At 47.6% G+C, this 12,874-nt stretch overlaps 1 protein-coding gene across 1 annotated transcript in view; it reads right to left on the reverse strand.

Annotated features, from left to right (window-relative positions):
• slc23a2 (solute carrier family 23 member 2) overlaps nucleotides 1-12,874 on the reverse strand; it is a 77,987-nt gene that overhangs the window by 40,835 nt on the left and 24,278 nt on the right. The window contains exon 3 of the mRNA XM_078429178.1: nucleotides 9,006-9,104. Coding sequence (XP_078285304.1) covers nucleotides 9,006-9,104 — 99 coding nt within the window. The remainder of the gene's footprint in view (nucleotides 1-9,005; nucleotides 9,105-12,874) is intronic.

The following is a 12,874-nucleotide window of genomic DNA, read 5'->3' on the forward strand; positions in this document are numbered from 1 at the left end:
AACACAGAGATCCAGGATATAATGAGGGAAATAGTTAGGTTGAATGCACAGAGTCTTTCACCTAGAGTTATGTGAATCAAGAACCAGAGGACATCGGTTTAAGGTGAGAGGGAAAAGATTTAACAGGAACCAGAGGGGCAACCCTTTTCACTCAGAGGGTGGTGGATATACAGAAGGAACTGCCAGAGGAGGTAATCGAGGCAAGTACAATAACATTTAAAAAGTCACTTGGACAGGAACATGGATAGGAAAACGTTTAGAGGGATATGGACCAAATGCAAGCAATTGGGATTAGCATAGATGGGGCATCTTGGTCGGTATGGACGAGTTGGGCCTGTTTTCGTGTTATACGACTCCAGACCTATTTCCTAAATATAGCCGGCATATCTGGCTGTGCGCTCTGACATGGAACCGACACGTCGAGGGAGGTCCAGATGTGCCACATCTGCTACGCCGCTGTCCAACAGGGAGGGCTGATGTGGGAGCAGCCAACCCATTCAGATGACCTTGCAAATAGATCAGACGTCAAGCTATTCAAGGGTGAAACTGGTTCCAGGAGGAGACTCCCCTTCCCAATCTAAAGCACATTTAGATGAATGGGATCCCTGTGTGGGAAAGAGCCAAACGCAGATAAATGCTTTCCTTATCTTACCTTGTACGAATGCAACAGAAAGCATACTGTCGGGTTGCATCGCAGTTTGGTTTGGGGGATAGCTCTGCCCAAGACAACAAGCAATTGTAGAGAGTCGTAGATGTCGCCCAGTCTATCACACAGACCGGACTTCCCACCACCTACACTTCACGCTGCCTTGGAAAAGCAGCCAACATAATCAACAACTTATCCCGCCATGGTCATTATCGAAGGTATCACAAAATGCTGGAGTAACTCAGCGGGTCAGGCAGCATCTCTTGGATAGAAGGAATGGGTGACGTTTCGGGTCGAGGCCCTTCTTCAGACTGATTGCAGGCCGGCAGAAGGTACAGAAGCTTAAAAACACGTACCCCCGGACTGAAGGGTGGAAATGTCTCGCGGGGTGGAAATGACAAAGACCAGAGGGCACAACTTTAAGGCGAGAGAGGCAAAGTTTGAAAGGGATGTGTGGGGTAAGTTCGTTTCTGTAAACACGGAGAAGGGTGGAAGATGGAAATGCTCTGTCGGAGTAGTGATGAAGGAAGATAAGAGGCTTTTAGATAGGACACATGGACATGTGGGGAATGGAGGGGTATGGACAACGAGCAGGCAGAGGAGACGAGTTTAACTTGGCATTATATTCGGCACGGACACAGTGGGCCAAATGGCCTGTTCCTGCACTGTGCTGTTCTATGGTCTACACGGAGGTAAAACTATTCACAGGACATCAAGTGCCACCAGATTTTGCAGACTATCAGATGTGATTTTATGAATACTTAATTATTTAACTTTCTTTAAAAATGTCAGAAGGGTTGGTAAGTATAAAAGGGCGATCGAGGCCGGGTGGAGGGATGACCTTAGTGACTGGGGTGCAAGTGAGAGCACATCAGACACAGTGAACATTACCTGGCAAGGCCGTTGCTGAACCATCCAGATTTCGAGCGGTTGGATAATGGATAATCGGTTTTATAGCAGTGAGTTACTCCTCCACTGATGCTGAGGAGTATCGGAGCATTCACACACATCCATTTGTCACAGGCTAATGTGAACTAAACTGAAGCCAGCTACGTACAAAGTTGCAACAGTAAAACATGTGATGCAAGATAAATGTAACCCACAATGACCCTAAAGTAACAACTAAGCCCAACAGCAAATGAACGCCAGCCTCAAACCAACACGCACACACTGATTAATGCTTCAGTCCACAATTAATTTGTTTGCTCGGATTCAAGTGCGCCAGCTGCAGGAATTGAACTCCAGATGTTTACTCCTGCCCTCGGGTTAAGTTAACCAGTTTGCTGCCGTGCTCCATCAGAGGCCAACAGAGGGAGGAGGTGAAGGGCGTGCAAGCACTTCCAGGTTCAGCGGTCTGGCCACTCCACCTGACAATGCAAATCCTGGACGCAGTGAATCATTGCAGAAGTTTCTAACTCAACAATGCAAAGGTTATAGTTGCATCTATACACTAAAACTCTCGTTTGTTATCTTGTTTGTGACTGAACTTCAGCCAAAACGGTACACGATAGCGCGACAGTTTTAGGCCCACCTTACTCACCATTGCCACTTTAGTGATAATGCAAGTAGTTTTATTGAAATTATAGACAATAGACAATAGACAATAGGTGCAGGAGGAGGCCATTCGGCCCTTCGAGCCAGCACCGCCATTCAATGTGATCATGGCTGATCATTCTCAATCAGTACCCCATTCCTGCTTTCTCCCCACACCCCCTGACTCCGCTATCCTTAAGAGCTCTATCTAGTTCTCTCTTGAATGTATTCAGAGAATTGGCCTCCACTGCCCTCTGAGGCAGAAAATTCCACAGATTCACAACTCTCTGACTAAAAAAGTTTTTCCTCATCTCTGTTCTAAATGGCCTACCCCTTATTCTTAAACTGTGGCCCCTGGTTCTGGACTCCCCCAACATTGGGAACATGTTTCCTGCCTCTAACATGTCCAACCCCTTAATAATCTTATACGTTTCGATAAGATCCCCTCTCATCCTTCTAAATTCCAGTGTATACAAACCTAGTCGCTCCAGTCTTTCAACATATGACAGTCCCGCCATTCCGGGAATTAACCTAGTAAACCTACGTTGCACGCCCTCAATAGCAAGAATACCCTTCCTCAAATTTGGAGACCAAAACTGCACACAGTACTCCAGGTGCGGTCTCACTAGGGCCCTGTACAACTGCAGAAGGACCTCTTTGCTCCTATACTCAACTCCTCTTGTTATGAAGGCCAACATTCCATTGGCTTTCTTCACTGCCTGCTGTACCTGCATGCTTCCTTTCAGTGACTGATCTTATAGTTCACCTTTCAGTGATTGGTCTTATATTTTTAACGTTATTCACATTTTAAAGTTTAAGGGGAGGGGGAGGGGAGGAGGGTGGAGGGAGGGGAAGTGGGGGAGAAGGGAGAGGGGAGGGGAGGGTTGAGGAGAGTGGGGGAGGACAGGGTGCTGCACCAATGCAGGAGAGGTTTGGGCGCAACGGGTCTAGTAACTTATAATACCTGAAACTAAAACCACTGACAGGTCACACGGCCTCGTAACCCCCTCATCTTAAGTGGGTCCGGCACAGAGGTTAGAGCTGCTGTCTCACGGCGCCCGAGACCAGGGTTCGATGCCGACCTCGGGTGCTGCGTGGAGTTTGCACGTTCTCCCTGCGAGCGTGTGGGGTTCATCCGGGTGCTCCGGTTTCCTCCCACACCCCAAAAAGACGTGCGGGTTTGTAGGGTTAATTGGCCTCCGTAAAAATTACCACTAACGTGCAGGGAGTGGAGGAGAATGTGGGACAACAGAGAACTGCTGTGAGCGGGTGATCAATATTCAATAGACAATAGGTGCAGGAGGAGGCCATTCGGCCCTTCGAGCCAGCACCGCCATTCAATGTGATCATGGCTGATCATTATTAATCAGTACCCCGTTCCTGCCTTCTCCCCATACCCCCTGACTCCACTATCCTTAAGAGCTCTATCTAGCTCTCTCTTGAATGCATCCAGAGAATTGGCCTCCACTGCCTTCTGAGGCAGAGAATTCCACAGATTCACAACTCTCTGACTGAAAAGGTTTTTCCTCATCTCAGTTCTAAATGGCCTACCCCTTACTCTTAAACTGTGACCCCTTGTTCTGGACTCCCCCAACATTGGGAACATGTTTCCTGCCTCTAACGTGTCCAACCCCTTAATAATCTTATACGTTTCGATAAGATCTCCTCTCATCCTTCTAAATTCCAGTGTATACAAGCCTAGTTGCTCCAGTCTTTCAACATATTCGGCCTGGGCTCAGTGGGCAGAAGGGCCTGTTTCCAAGCTGAATCTCTAAAACTAAAATTTTATTGTCCTCTGTAAAATTGCTCCTAGTTTGTATGCAGTGGATGAGAAAGCAGCATAACATAGAACTAGTGTGATGGTCGGCATGGACTTGGTGGACCGAAGGGCTCGTTTCCATGCTGCACCTCTAAACTAAACCTCCTGCCATTGACAATGGGCGAGAACACCCCAAGGATTAGAGGAACACTCCCAGACTGGTCGGCCACCATTTTAAAATCTTCTTGGCAATGCGTGAGTGATACGGATCAAATGTTTGTCTTGCAAGTGGCAATATTTGAAGTGCTAGAGAACTGTATCACTAACAAATTGTTCAACAACAAAAAATGCATGCCAGTGGGCTGAAGACACGTCCCCTGAAAGCAAGAGCACATTGTTGCAGTCAATAGAGCATTCATCCAGCAAGGAATGCCCATGTCAGCAAAAAGCAGGGGGAACGCACAAAGGACAGAAGGTGAAACAATAAATCCCATCGGTTGGCATTTACACAATATCTTCAATGTCGTGAATTATCAAAGGCGCGTGTAAACAGAGTCACAAAGGGGAAATTCCACAACACGTGAACGCAGAGTAAAGAAGCTGGGCTTTAAAGAACACCTTAAAGCAAGAGCGAGAAGTAGAGAGACGATGGAAACTAAGACTAAAGAGTCTCGGACGGAAGCTGGCGGATTCGCAGATGTTCAAGAAGTCAGGGTAGTCAACTGGAGGCTTCCACTCTGGTATCTCTAGGTGGTACAGTGAAGTTGGTACATCGACTGATAGCCAGTACATCTACTGGTATCTCCAGGTGGCACATCTACTGATATCTCTAGGTGGTACAGTGAAGTTGGTACATCGACTGATAGCCAGTACATCTACTGGTATCTCCAGGTGGCACATCTACTGATATCTCTAGGTGGTACAGTGAAGTTGGTACATCGACTGATAGCCAGTACATCTACTGGTATCTCAAGGTGGTACAATGGAGGTGGTACTTCTACTGGTATCCCAAGGTGGTATAGTTTAGGTGGTACATCTACTGGAATGTCTAGGTGGCACATCTACTGGTATCTCCAGGTGGCACATCTACTGATATGTCTAGGTGGTACTTCTGCTGGTATCTCCAGGTGGTATCGTTTAGGTGGTACATCTTCTGGTATGTCTAGGTGGTACACTTTAGGTGGTACATCTACTGATATCTCTTGGTGGCACATCTACTGGTATCTCTAGGTGGTACACCTTCTGGTAGTGCACCTTCTGGTAGGTGATACACCTTGTGGTATCCCTCGGTGGTACAGTCCTGATGTCCATTGCTGTCTGCATGGAGTTTGCATGCTTTCTCTGTGACTTTGAGAGATTCATTTGGATGCTCTGGATTTCCCTCCCCCTCCCCATATCCCAAAGATGGGTGGGTAGGCTGGTAAATTGGCCGCTGTAAATTGCGCTCAGTGTAAACGCGATTGTTAGAATGGGGGAGGGGTAAAGAGGAGAAGGAAAGGAAAGCGGGGAGAACAAAAGATGGGAATAACACAGCACTGGAACAAATAATTAATTGACGATCAACATGGACTCGGTGGGCCGAAGGGCCCATTGCTATTCTGTATGCCTCTTTATGTATGTATGTAATTGGGCATAAGCACCATGGGGTCGTGCCCCAGAAACTGGAGAATGGCAGGTTCATGCATCAGGTTTGGAGGGATATGGACCAAGCGCAGTCAGGTGGGACTAGTGTAGCTGGGACATGTTGGCCGGTGTGGGCAAGTTGGGCCAAAGGGCCTGTTTCCACACTGTATCACTCTAAGACTCTAAGTCTCACAGTTGGACAAAGGGCCAGAGATGACATTTGCTCCATGTTGTACTGATGTGCTTCCTCACAGCTACCAGCAACTGAATGGGCCTCAGATACAAAACATCTCACTGTCAAAACAAGGAACTGCAGATGCTGGTTTACACAAAACGACAGAGTGTGCTGGAGTAACTCGACGGGTCAGGCAGCATCTCCGGAGAACATGGGACGGGCGACGTTTCGGGTCGGGACCCATCCTCAGACCGATTGTGGGAGGGGAAGGAAAGCTGGAAGGGAGGAGAGGCAGGACAAGGCGTGGCAGGTAATAGGTGGACGCCGGCGAGGGAGGGGGAGGTTTGAGAGGCAGATGGTTGGAACAAAGGCCAGAGATTGAAGGAGGTGTGAGACAGGTAAATTGAAGTGTTGCAAATTGTGATGCCAGAGGAAGGAACGTCGGAGGAGGGGGGAAGGGAGAAACAGGTGCGAGTCCAGGTGGGGCACAGGTGTGCCTTGCTGATACGGTTAAATCAGGCTGGAAGGGCAGAGTGTACCCAGAGACCTAGCAGCTACTGTGGTAACGTGAAGAGCTGCTTGTCACCTTGCCCATTCAACAGGTGAAATCAGGTGAAGGCACTGGAAGAGACTTCCATAGTGCCCGTGAACACAGAGAGTTGCTTGATGCAGTATCCAGCTGCTTCTGTACATAGCCCACCTCGTGCACAAGAAACAGATTGAGGCAGATCGCCAAGAAGCGTCTCGTCAACAAGGACAAAAGGTTCCAAGTTCCCACCAAGGGAAACAGGGACAATCCCAATCCTCACCATTGTCCCAGGAGAGAGAACATCAGAAGCGGTCGAACAAAAGGATCTACAGAAGCCAAAACCTCACAAGTGTGGGTCACAGAAACCAACAACCAGCCGTAAAAAAAACTCTGGGACACTGGAGCTATTGATGTCTTGGAAACAGGGAAGAGTTGTGGCGACACGGTGGCGCAGCGGTAAGAGTTGCTGCCTTACAGCACCAGAGACCCAGGTTCGATCCCGACTGCGGCTGCTGTCTGTGCCGAGTACGGCAGGGAGGTGCAGCAGTAGAGTGGCTGCTTTACAGCGCCAGAGACCCTGGTTCCATCCTCACAACGGCTGCTGTCCGTACCAAGTTTGTACGTTCTCCCTGTGACCGCACGGGTGCTCCGGTTTCCTCTCACGGTCCAAAGATGTACAGGTCTGTAGGTTCATTGGCTTCTGCAAAACGTCCCTAGTGTGTGGCATAGTGCTAGTGTGCAGGGTGATCGCTGGTCTGCGCAGACTCGGTGGGCCAAAGGGCCAGTTTCCACGTTGTACTTCCAAAGTCTAATGGAAAAACCATGGTCGACAGCAGCACAGTTTCTAGAGAGGCATCATTCACAGCAGCGGATAGTACAATAGATGTAACAGGGCAATAGCAAAGGATTTAGTCTTTTTTTGAGAATGGACTACACACGAAGGGGAATCATTTGCTGGGATATTGGGAAAGAATAGGATAGTGGGATGAATTAGAAAAAGGCGCGAGACAATGCTGTGACTGACCTCCTGCCCAGCTTCATTATATTACGGGCTGGAAGATAATGGGCAGCAATGCAGCAGAGCTGTCCAGTGACAGCTCCAGCGATTCAGGTTGAATCCCAATCTCAGGTGCTGTCGGTGTACAGATTGCACGTTCTCCCCACAATTCATGAGTTTCCCCTCGGGCGCTCCAGATCCCTGCTGCATCCCAAAGATGTGCAGCTTGCTGGGTTAATTAGTGGCGTGAAGTCTTTACTGGATGACATTTTGGGCCGAGACCCTTCTTCGGACTGATCAGGTCACCCATTCCTTCTCTCCCAGAGATGCTGCCCGACCCGCTGAGTTACTCCAGCCATTTGTATCTACCTTCGATTTAAACCAGCATCTGCAGTTTTTTTTCCCCTACACAACAGTCTTTGGTGCATGGGTGAGTGGGAGAATCTGGGAGGAGTTAATGGGAGTGTGGGGAGAGTAAAACAGGCTGGGGTGGGGTTAGTGTAAATGGGCGGTCGATGGTTAGCATGGAATTGGTGCCGTAAAGAGCCTGTTTCCATGCTGTACAACTATAGGCAAGACTTCTGAAAAAGGGTCCTGACCCAAAATGTCACCCATTCATTCTCTCCAGAGATGCAGCCTGTCCCGCTGAGTTACTCCAGCTTTTTGTGTCTTTTATACGCAAGACTTGTTCTATTCCATACAATGCTTTTGGCTCGTATTGGAATTTCATTTGGGGAACATGCATGAAGCCGGAACTGCTTCCAATGCTAACACACAACTGGCAGGGTGGCACAGCGGTAGAGTTGCTGCCTTACAGCGCCAGAGACCCGGGTTCGATCAGGACTACGGGGGGCTGTCTGCACGGAGTTTGTACTCTCTCCCTGGGATCTGCGTGAGTTTTCTCCAGGAGCGCCGGTTTCCTCCCACATTCCAAAGAGGAACAGGTTTGTGGGTTGATTGGCGTCGGTAAAATTGTAAATTGTCCCGAGTGTAGGAAAGTGTTGGTGTGTGGGAATTATGTTCATCTACACACTACAATTAAACTTAAAAATAAATCTGATCTCGGGGCATACCTGGAGGAATTGTGCTGGGCGGCACGGACTCGGTGGGCCGAAGGGCCTGTTTCCACTTTGTACCTCTAAACTAAACTGAACAGCCCAGTGGAATATTGCATAAGGATGATACCAAAACACAATCTCAAGCCATCACTACTCCGCCTAGTGATCTCCGTGCACTCAATGCACAGAGGACCAAGAACAATTCTTCCAGGTACGCTCCAAGATCAGATTTCTATTAAAGTTTAATTGAGGCGCGTACATGAACACAATCGAATTTCTAGGCCAACCGATTATCTTACCATCTCACATTCCCACAACATTTCAGAGAAATAATGAGCCGACTGCCAGGTCTCGCATCAGCACCCGAATAGATCACCAAAATTGGTGATCAATCAATACAACTAGACCCTGAAGAAGGGTCTCGACCCAAAATGCAACCCATTCCTTCTCTCCAGAGAGGCTGCCTGTCCCGCTGAGTTACTCCAGCTTTTTGTGTCCACCTTCGGTTGAAACTGTTCCTTCCGACACAATATAACCAGGGCAACAACTTCCCCAAGGTAAACTCGGTACCCACGGCAAGGTATCTTGACCAATCTTAAACCTAACATTAGCTCCTCCAGCGTTAAGCAACTTGATCACGATTATGGAGGCCAGCGTGTTAGCACCGTAGGCGGACAACTCTTACTTTCTCTGGAGTGCTGCTCTCCTTTCCGTACACCGCCATCAGCTCGGTGACCTCCGTGTCCTGCTCGCCGCTGGCTGGAACCGCACCGTTCATCGCCATCTGGGGAGTGGAAGAGAACCAACAAGAGACAGGGACTCAGAAGAGGGCTGACTGACAGAGCTCCTAAAGCGCCAGGAAGGGTTTAGGCTTATTGTTATCACAAGTGCCGAGATGTGGTTTTGCATGCTTTCCAATCAGACCAGATAATACTGTACATAAATACAAGTCAAGTCACATTCAAGTGCAATAGGTAGAGCAAAGGGGAAGGAGAGAATACAGCACTCGGCATTGTAGCGCATCAGTTTCATAGACAAATTCCAACGGCCACAATGGGGTAGAGGCGAATCAGACAGTACCCCAGTTTATTGAAGGACCGATCAGAAGCCTGATAACAGAAGGCCGGAAGAAGCTGTTAGATGAGAGGGGCAATTTGTCTTAATATATAGAGGAAGCGTATTTGTTTCAATGTATAGAGCTTGGTGGGGTGCCTGGAACACACGTCCGGTGGTGGTGGAACTGAAGCTAAATATGATGGTACCGTTGAAGAGGCTTTTAGATAGAGCAGGGAATGAGGAAATATGGGTCACGTGCGAGATTAGTTTGGCATCATGGTCGGCATGGGCATTGTGGGAGAAAATGGCCAATTCCAGTTCTACGAATCTTCAGTCTTTTACATGGATGATATTTTACGCAGATGATATCATTGCATGGATGTAGTATTGCAAGGAGCCCGACATTTATGGACTAATCCATTGAACTGCACCTGTAATGAGCCGCCAGAAACGGGTTGGATATGACAGGTATTGACCTGGCGACAGTTGTTCTAAGAGGCAAGGACAGCTCTTTGCTGATTCCCCCATGTTGGGGGAGTCCAGAACCAGGGGTCACAGTTTAAGAAGAAGGGGTAGGCCATTTTGGACTGAGATGAGGAAAAACTTTTTCACCCAGAGAGTTGTGAATCTGTGGAATTCTCTGCCACAGAAGGCAGTGGAGGCCAATTCACTCGATGTTTTCACGAGGGAGTTGGATATAGCTTTTAGGGCTAAGGGAATCAAGGGATATGGGGAGAAAGCAGGAACGGGGTACAGATTCTCGATGATCAGCCACGATCAAATTGTTCTGGGTGTCGGATGTGGGGAATCTGGGAGTCTGATAGTCTTCCAGACATCCACATCTGCGCCTGGTGCGACGAGATGGGGCTCCTAAGGGACCGTATTAGGAACCTGGAGCGGCAGATTGATGACCTCCGTCTGGTCAGTGAGAGTGAGGAGGTTATAGAGAGGAGTTATAAAGAGGTGGTCATTCCAAGACCACGGGAGGTAGACAAGTGGGTCACGGTTAGGGGGGGCAAGGAGCAGAGGCAGGGACTAGAGAGTACCCCAGTGGATGTACCCCTTGGTAATAAATACTCCTGTTTAGGTGTTGTTGGGGGGGACAGCCTACCTGGGGGCAACGACGGTGCCCGGGCCTCTGGCAAGGAGTCCGGCCCTGTTGCTCAGAAGGGTAGGGAAAGGAAGAGGAGAGCAGTAGTAATAGGGGACTCTATAGTGAGGGGGTCAGATAGGCGATTCTGTGGACGCAGTCGGGAGACCCGGATGGTGGTTTGCCTCCCTGGTGCCGGTGTCCGGGATGTGTCTGAGCGTGTCCAGGATATCCTGAAAGGGGAGGGAGAGGAGCCAGAGGTCGTGGTACATATAGGTACCAACAATATAGGTAGGATAAGGGAAGAGGTCCTGAAAGGAGAATTTAGGGGGCTAGGAAGAGAGTTAAAAAAAAGGACTTCCAAAGCGATAATCTCAGGCTTACTGCCTGTGCCACGCGATAGTGAGAATAGGAATGGAGTGAGGTGGAGGATAAATACGTGGCTGAGGGACTGGTGCAGGGAGCAGGGATTCAAGTTTCTGGATCATTGGGACCTCTTCTGGGGGAAGTATGACCTGTACAAAAAGGACGGGTTGCATCTGAACCTGAGGGGAACCAATATCCTGGCGGGGAGATTTGCTAAGGTAATTGCGGAGACTTTAAACTAGTACGGTTGGGGGGAGGGACTCAAACACAGATAGCTAATAGGCAGTGTGTGAGGCAGGAGGCAGAAAAGGGAAACACTCAGACCCAATATGTAGGAGAGAAAGAAGTGAAAAGAAATAAACTGAGAATAAGAAATCATGGGTCCCTTAAATGTGTATATTTTAATGCTAGGAGCATTGTAAGAAAGGTGGCTGAGCTTAGAGCCTGGATTGACATCTGGAAGTATGATGTTGTGGCGATCAGTGAAACATGGTTGCAGGAGGGTTGCGATTGGCAATTAAATATTCCAGGGTTTCATTGTTTCAGATGTGATAGAATCGGAGGGGCAAGAGGTGGGGGTGTTGCATTGCTTGTCAGGGAGGATATCACAGCAGTGCTTTGGCAGGACAGACTAGAAGGCTCGATTAGGGAGGCTGTTTGGGTGGAACTCAGAAATGAGAAAGGTTTAGCAACACTTATAGGGCTGGATTATAGACTGCCAAATAGGGAACGAGAATTGGAAGAGCAAATATGTAAGGAGATAGCAGATATTAGTAGTAAGCACAGAGTAGTGATTGTGGGTGATTTCAATTTTCCGTACATAGACTGGGAATCACATTCTGTTAAAGGGCTGGATGGTTTGGAGTTTGTAAAATGTGTGCAGGATAGTTTTTTGCAGCAATACGTAGAGGTACCTACCATAGAAGGGGCAGTGTTGGACCTCCTGTTGGGAAATGAGACGGGTCAGGTGACAGAGGTATGTGTTGAGGAGCACTTTGGGTCTAGTGATCACAATGCCATTAGTTTCAATATAATTATGGAGAAGGTCAAATCTGGACCAAGGGTTGACATTTTGGATTGGAGAAAGGCTAATTTTGAGAAGATGAGAAAGGATTTAAAAGGAGTGAAATGGGACATTTTGTTTTATGAAAAGGATATAATAGAGAAATGGAGGATATTTAAAGGTGAAATTTTGAGAGTACAGAGTCTTTATGTCCCTGTTCGGTGGAAAGGAAAGAATAATAATTTGAAAGAGCCGTGGTTTTCCAGGGAAATTGGACACTTGGTTCGGAAAAAGAGGGAGATATACAATAAATATAAGCGGCAGAGAGTAAATGAGGTTCTTGAGGAATATAAAGAATGTAAAAGGAATCTTAAGAAGGAAATTAGAAAAGCGAAAAAAAGATATGAGGTTGCTTTGGCAAGTAATGTAAAAGTAAACCCCAAGGGGTTCTACAGATATGTCAATAGCAAAAGGATAGCGAGGGATAAAATTGGTCCATTAGAGAGTCAGAGTGGACAGCTATGTGCTGAGCCGGAAGAAATGGGGGAGATATTAAACAATTTCTTTTCTTCGGTATTCACCGAGGAGAAGGATATTGAATTATGTGAGGTAAGCGAAACAAGTAGAGTAGTGATGGAAATTATGAGGATTAAAGAAGAGGTACGGACACTTTTGAAAAATATAAAAGTGGATAAGTCTCCAGGTCCTGATAGGATATTCCCTAGGACATTGAGGGAAGTTAGTGAAGAAATAGCAGGGGTTATGACGGAAATATTTCAAACGTCATTAGAAACGGGGATGGTGCCGGAAGATTGGCGCATTGCGCATGTTGTGCCTTTGTTTAAAAAAGGTTCTAAAAGTAAACCTAGCAATTATAGACCTGTTAGTTTGACGTCTGTGGTGGGAAAATTAATGGAAAAGATACTTAGGGACAATATATATAATTATATGGATAAACAAGGCCTGATTAGAAACAGTCAACATGGATTTGTGCCTGGAAGGTCACGTTTGACTAATCTTCTTGAATTTTTTGAAGAGG

Source organism: Rhinoraja longicauda, chromosome 36 (genome assembly GCF_053455715.1).
Source record: "Rhinoraja longicauda isolate Sanriku21f chromosome 36, sRhiLon1.1, whole genome shotgun sequence".
Taxonomy (NCBI): Eukaryota; Metazoa; Chordata; class Chondrichthyes; order Rajiformes; family Arhynchobatidae; genus Rhinoraja; species Rhinoraja longicauda.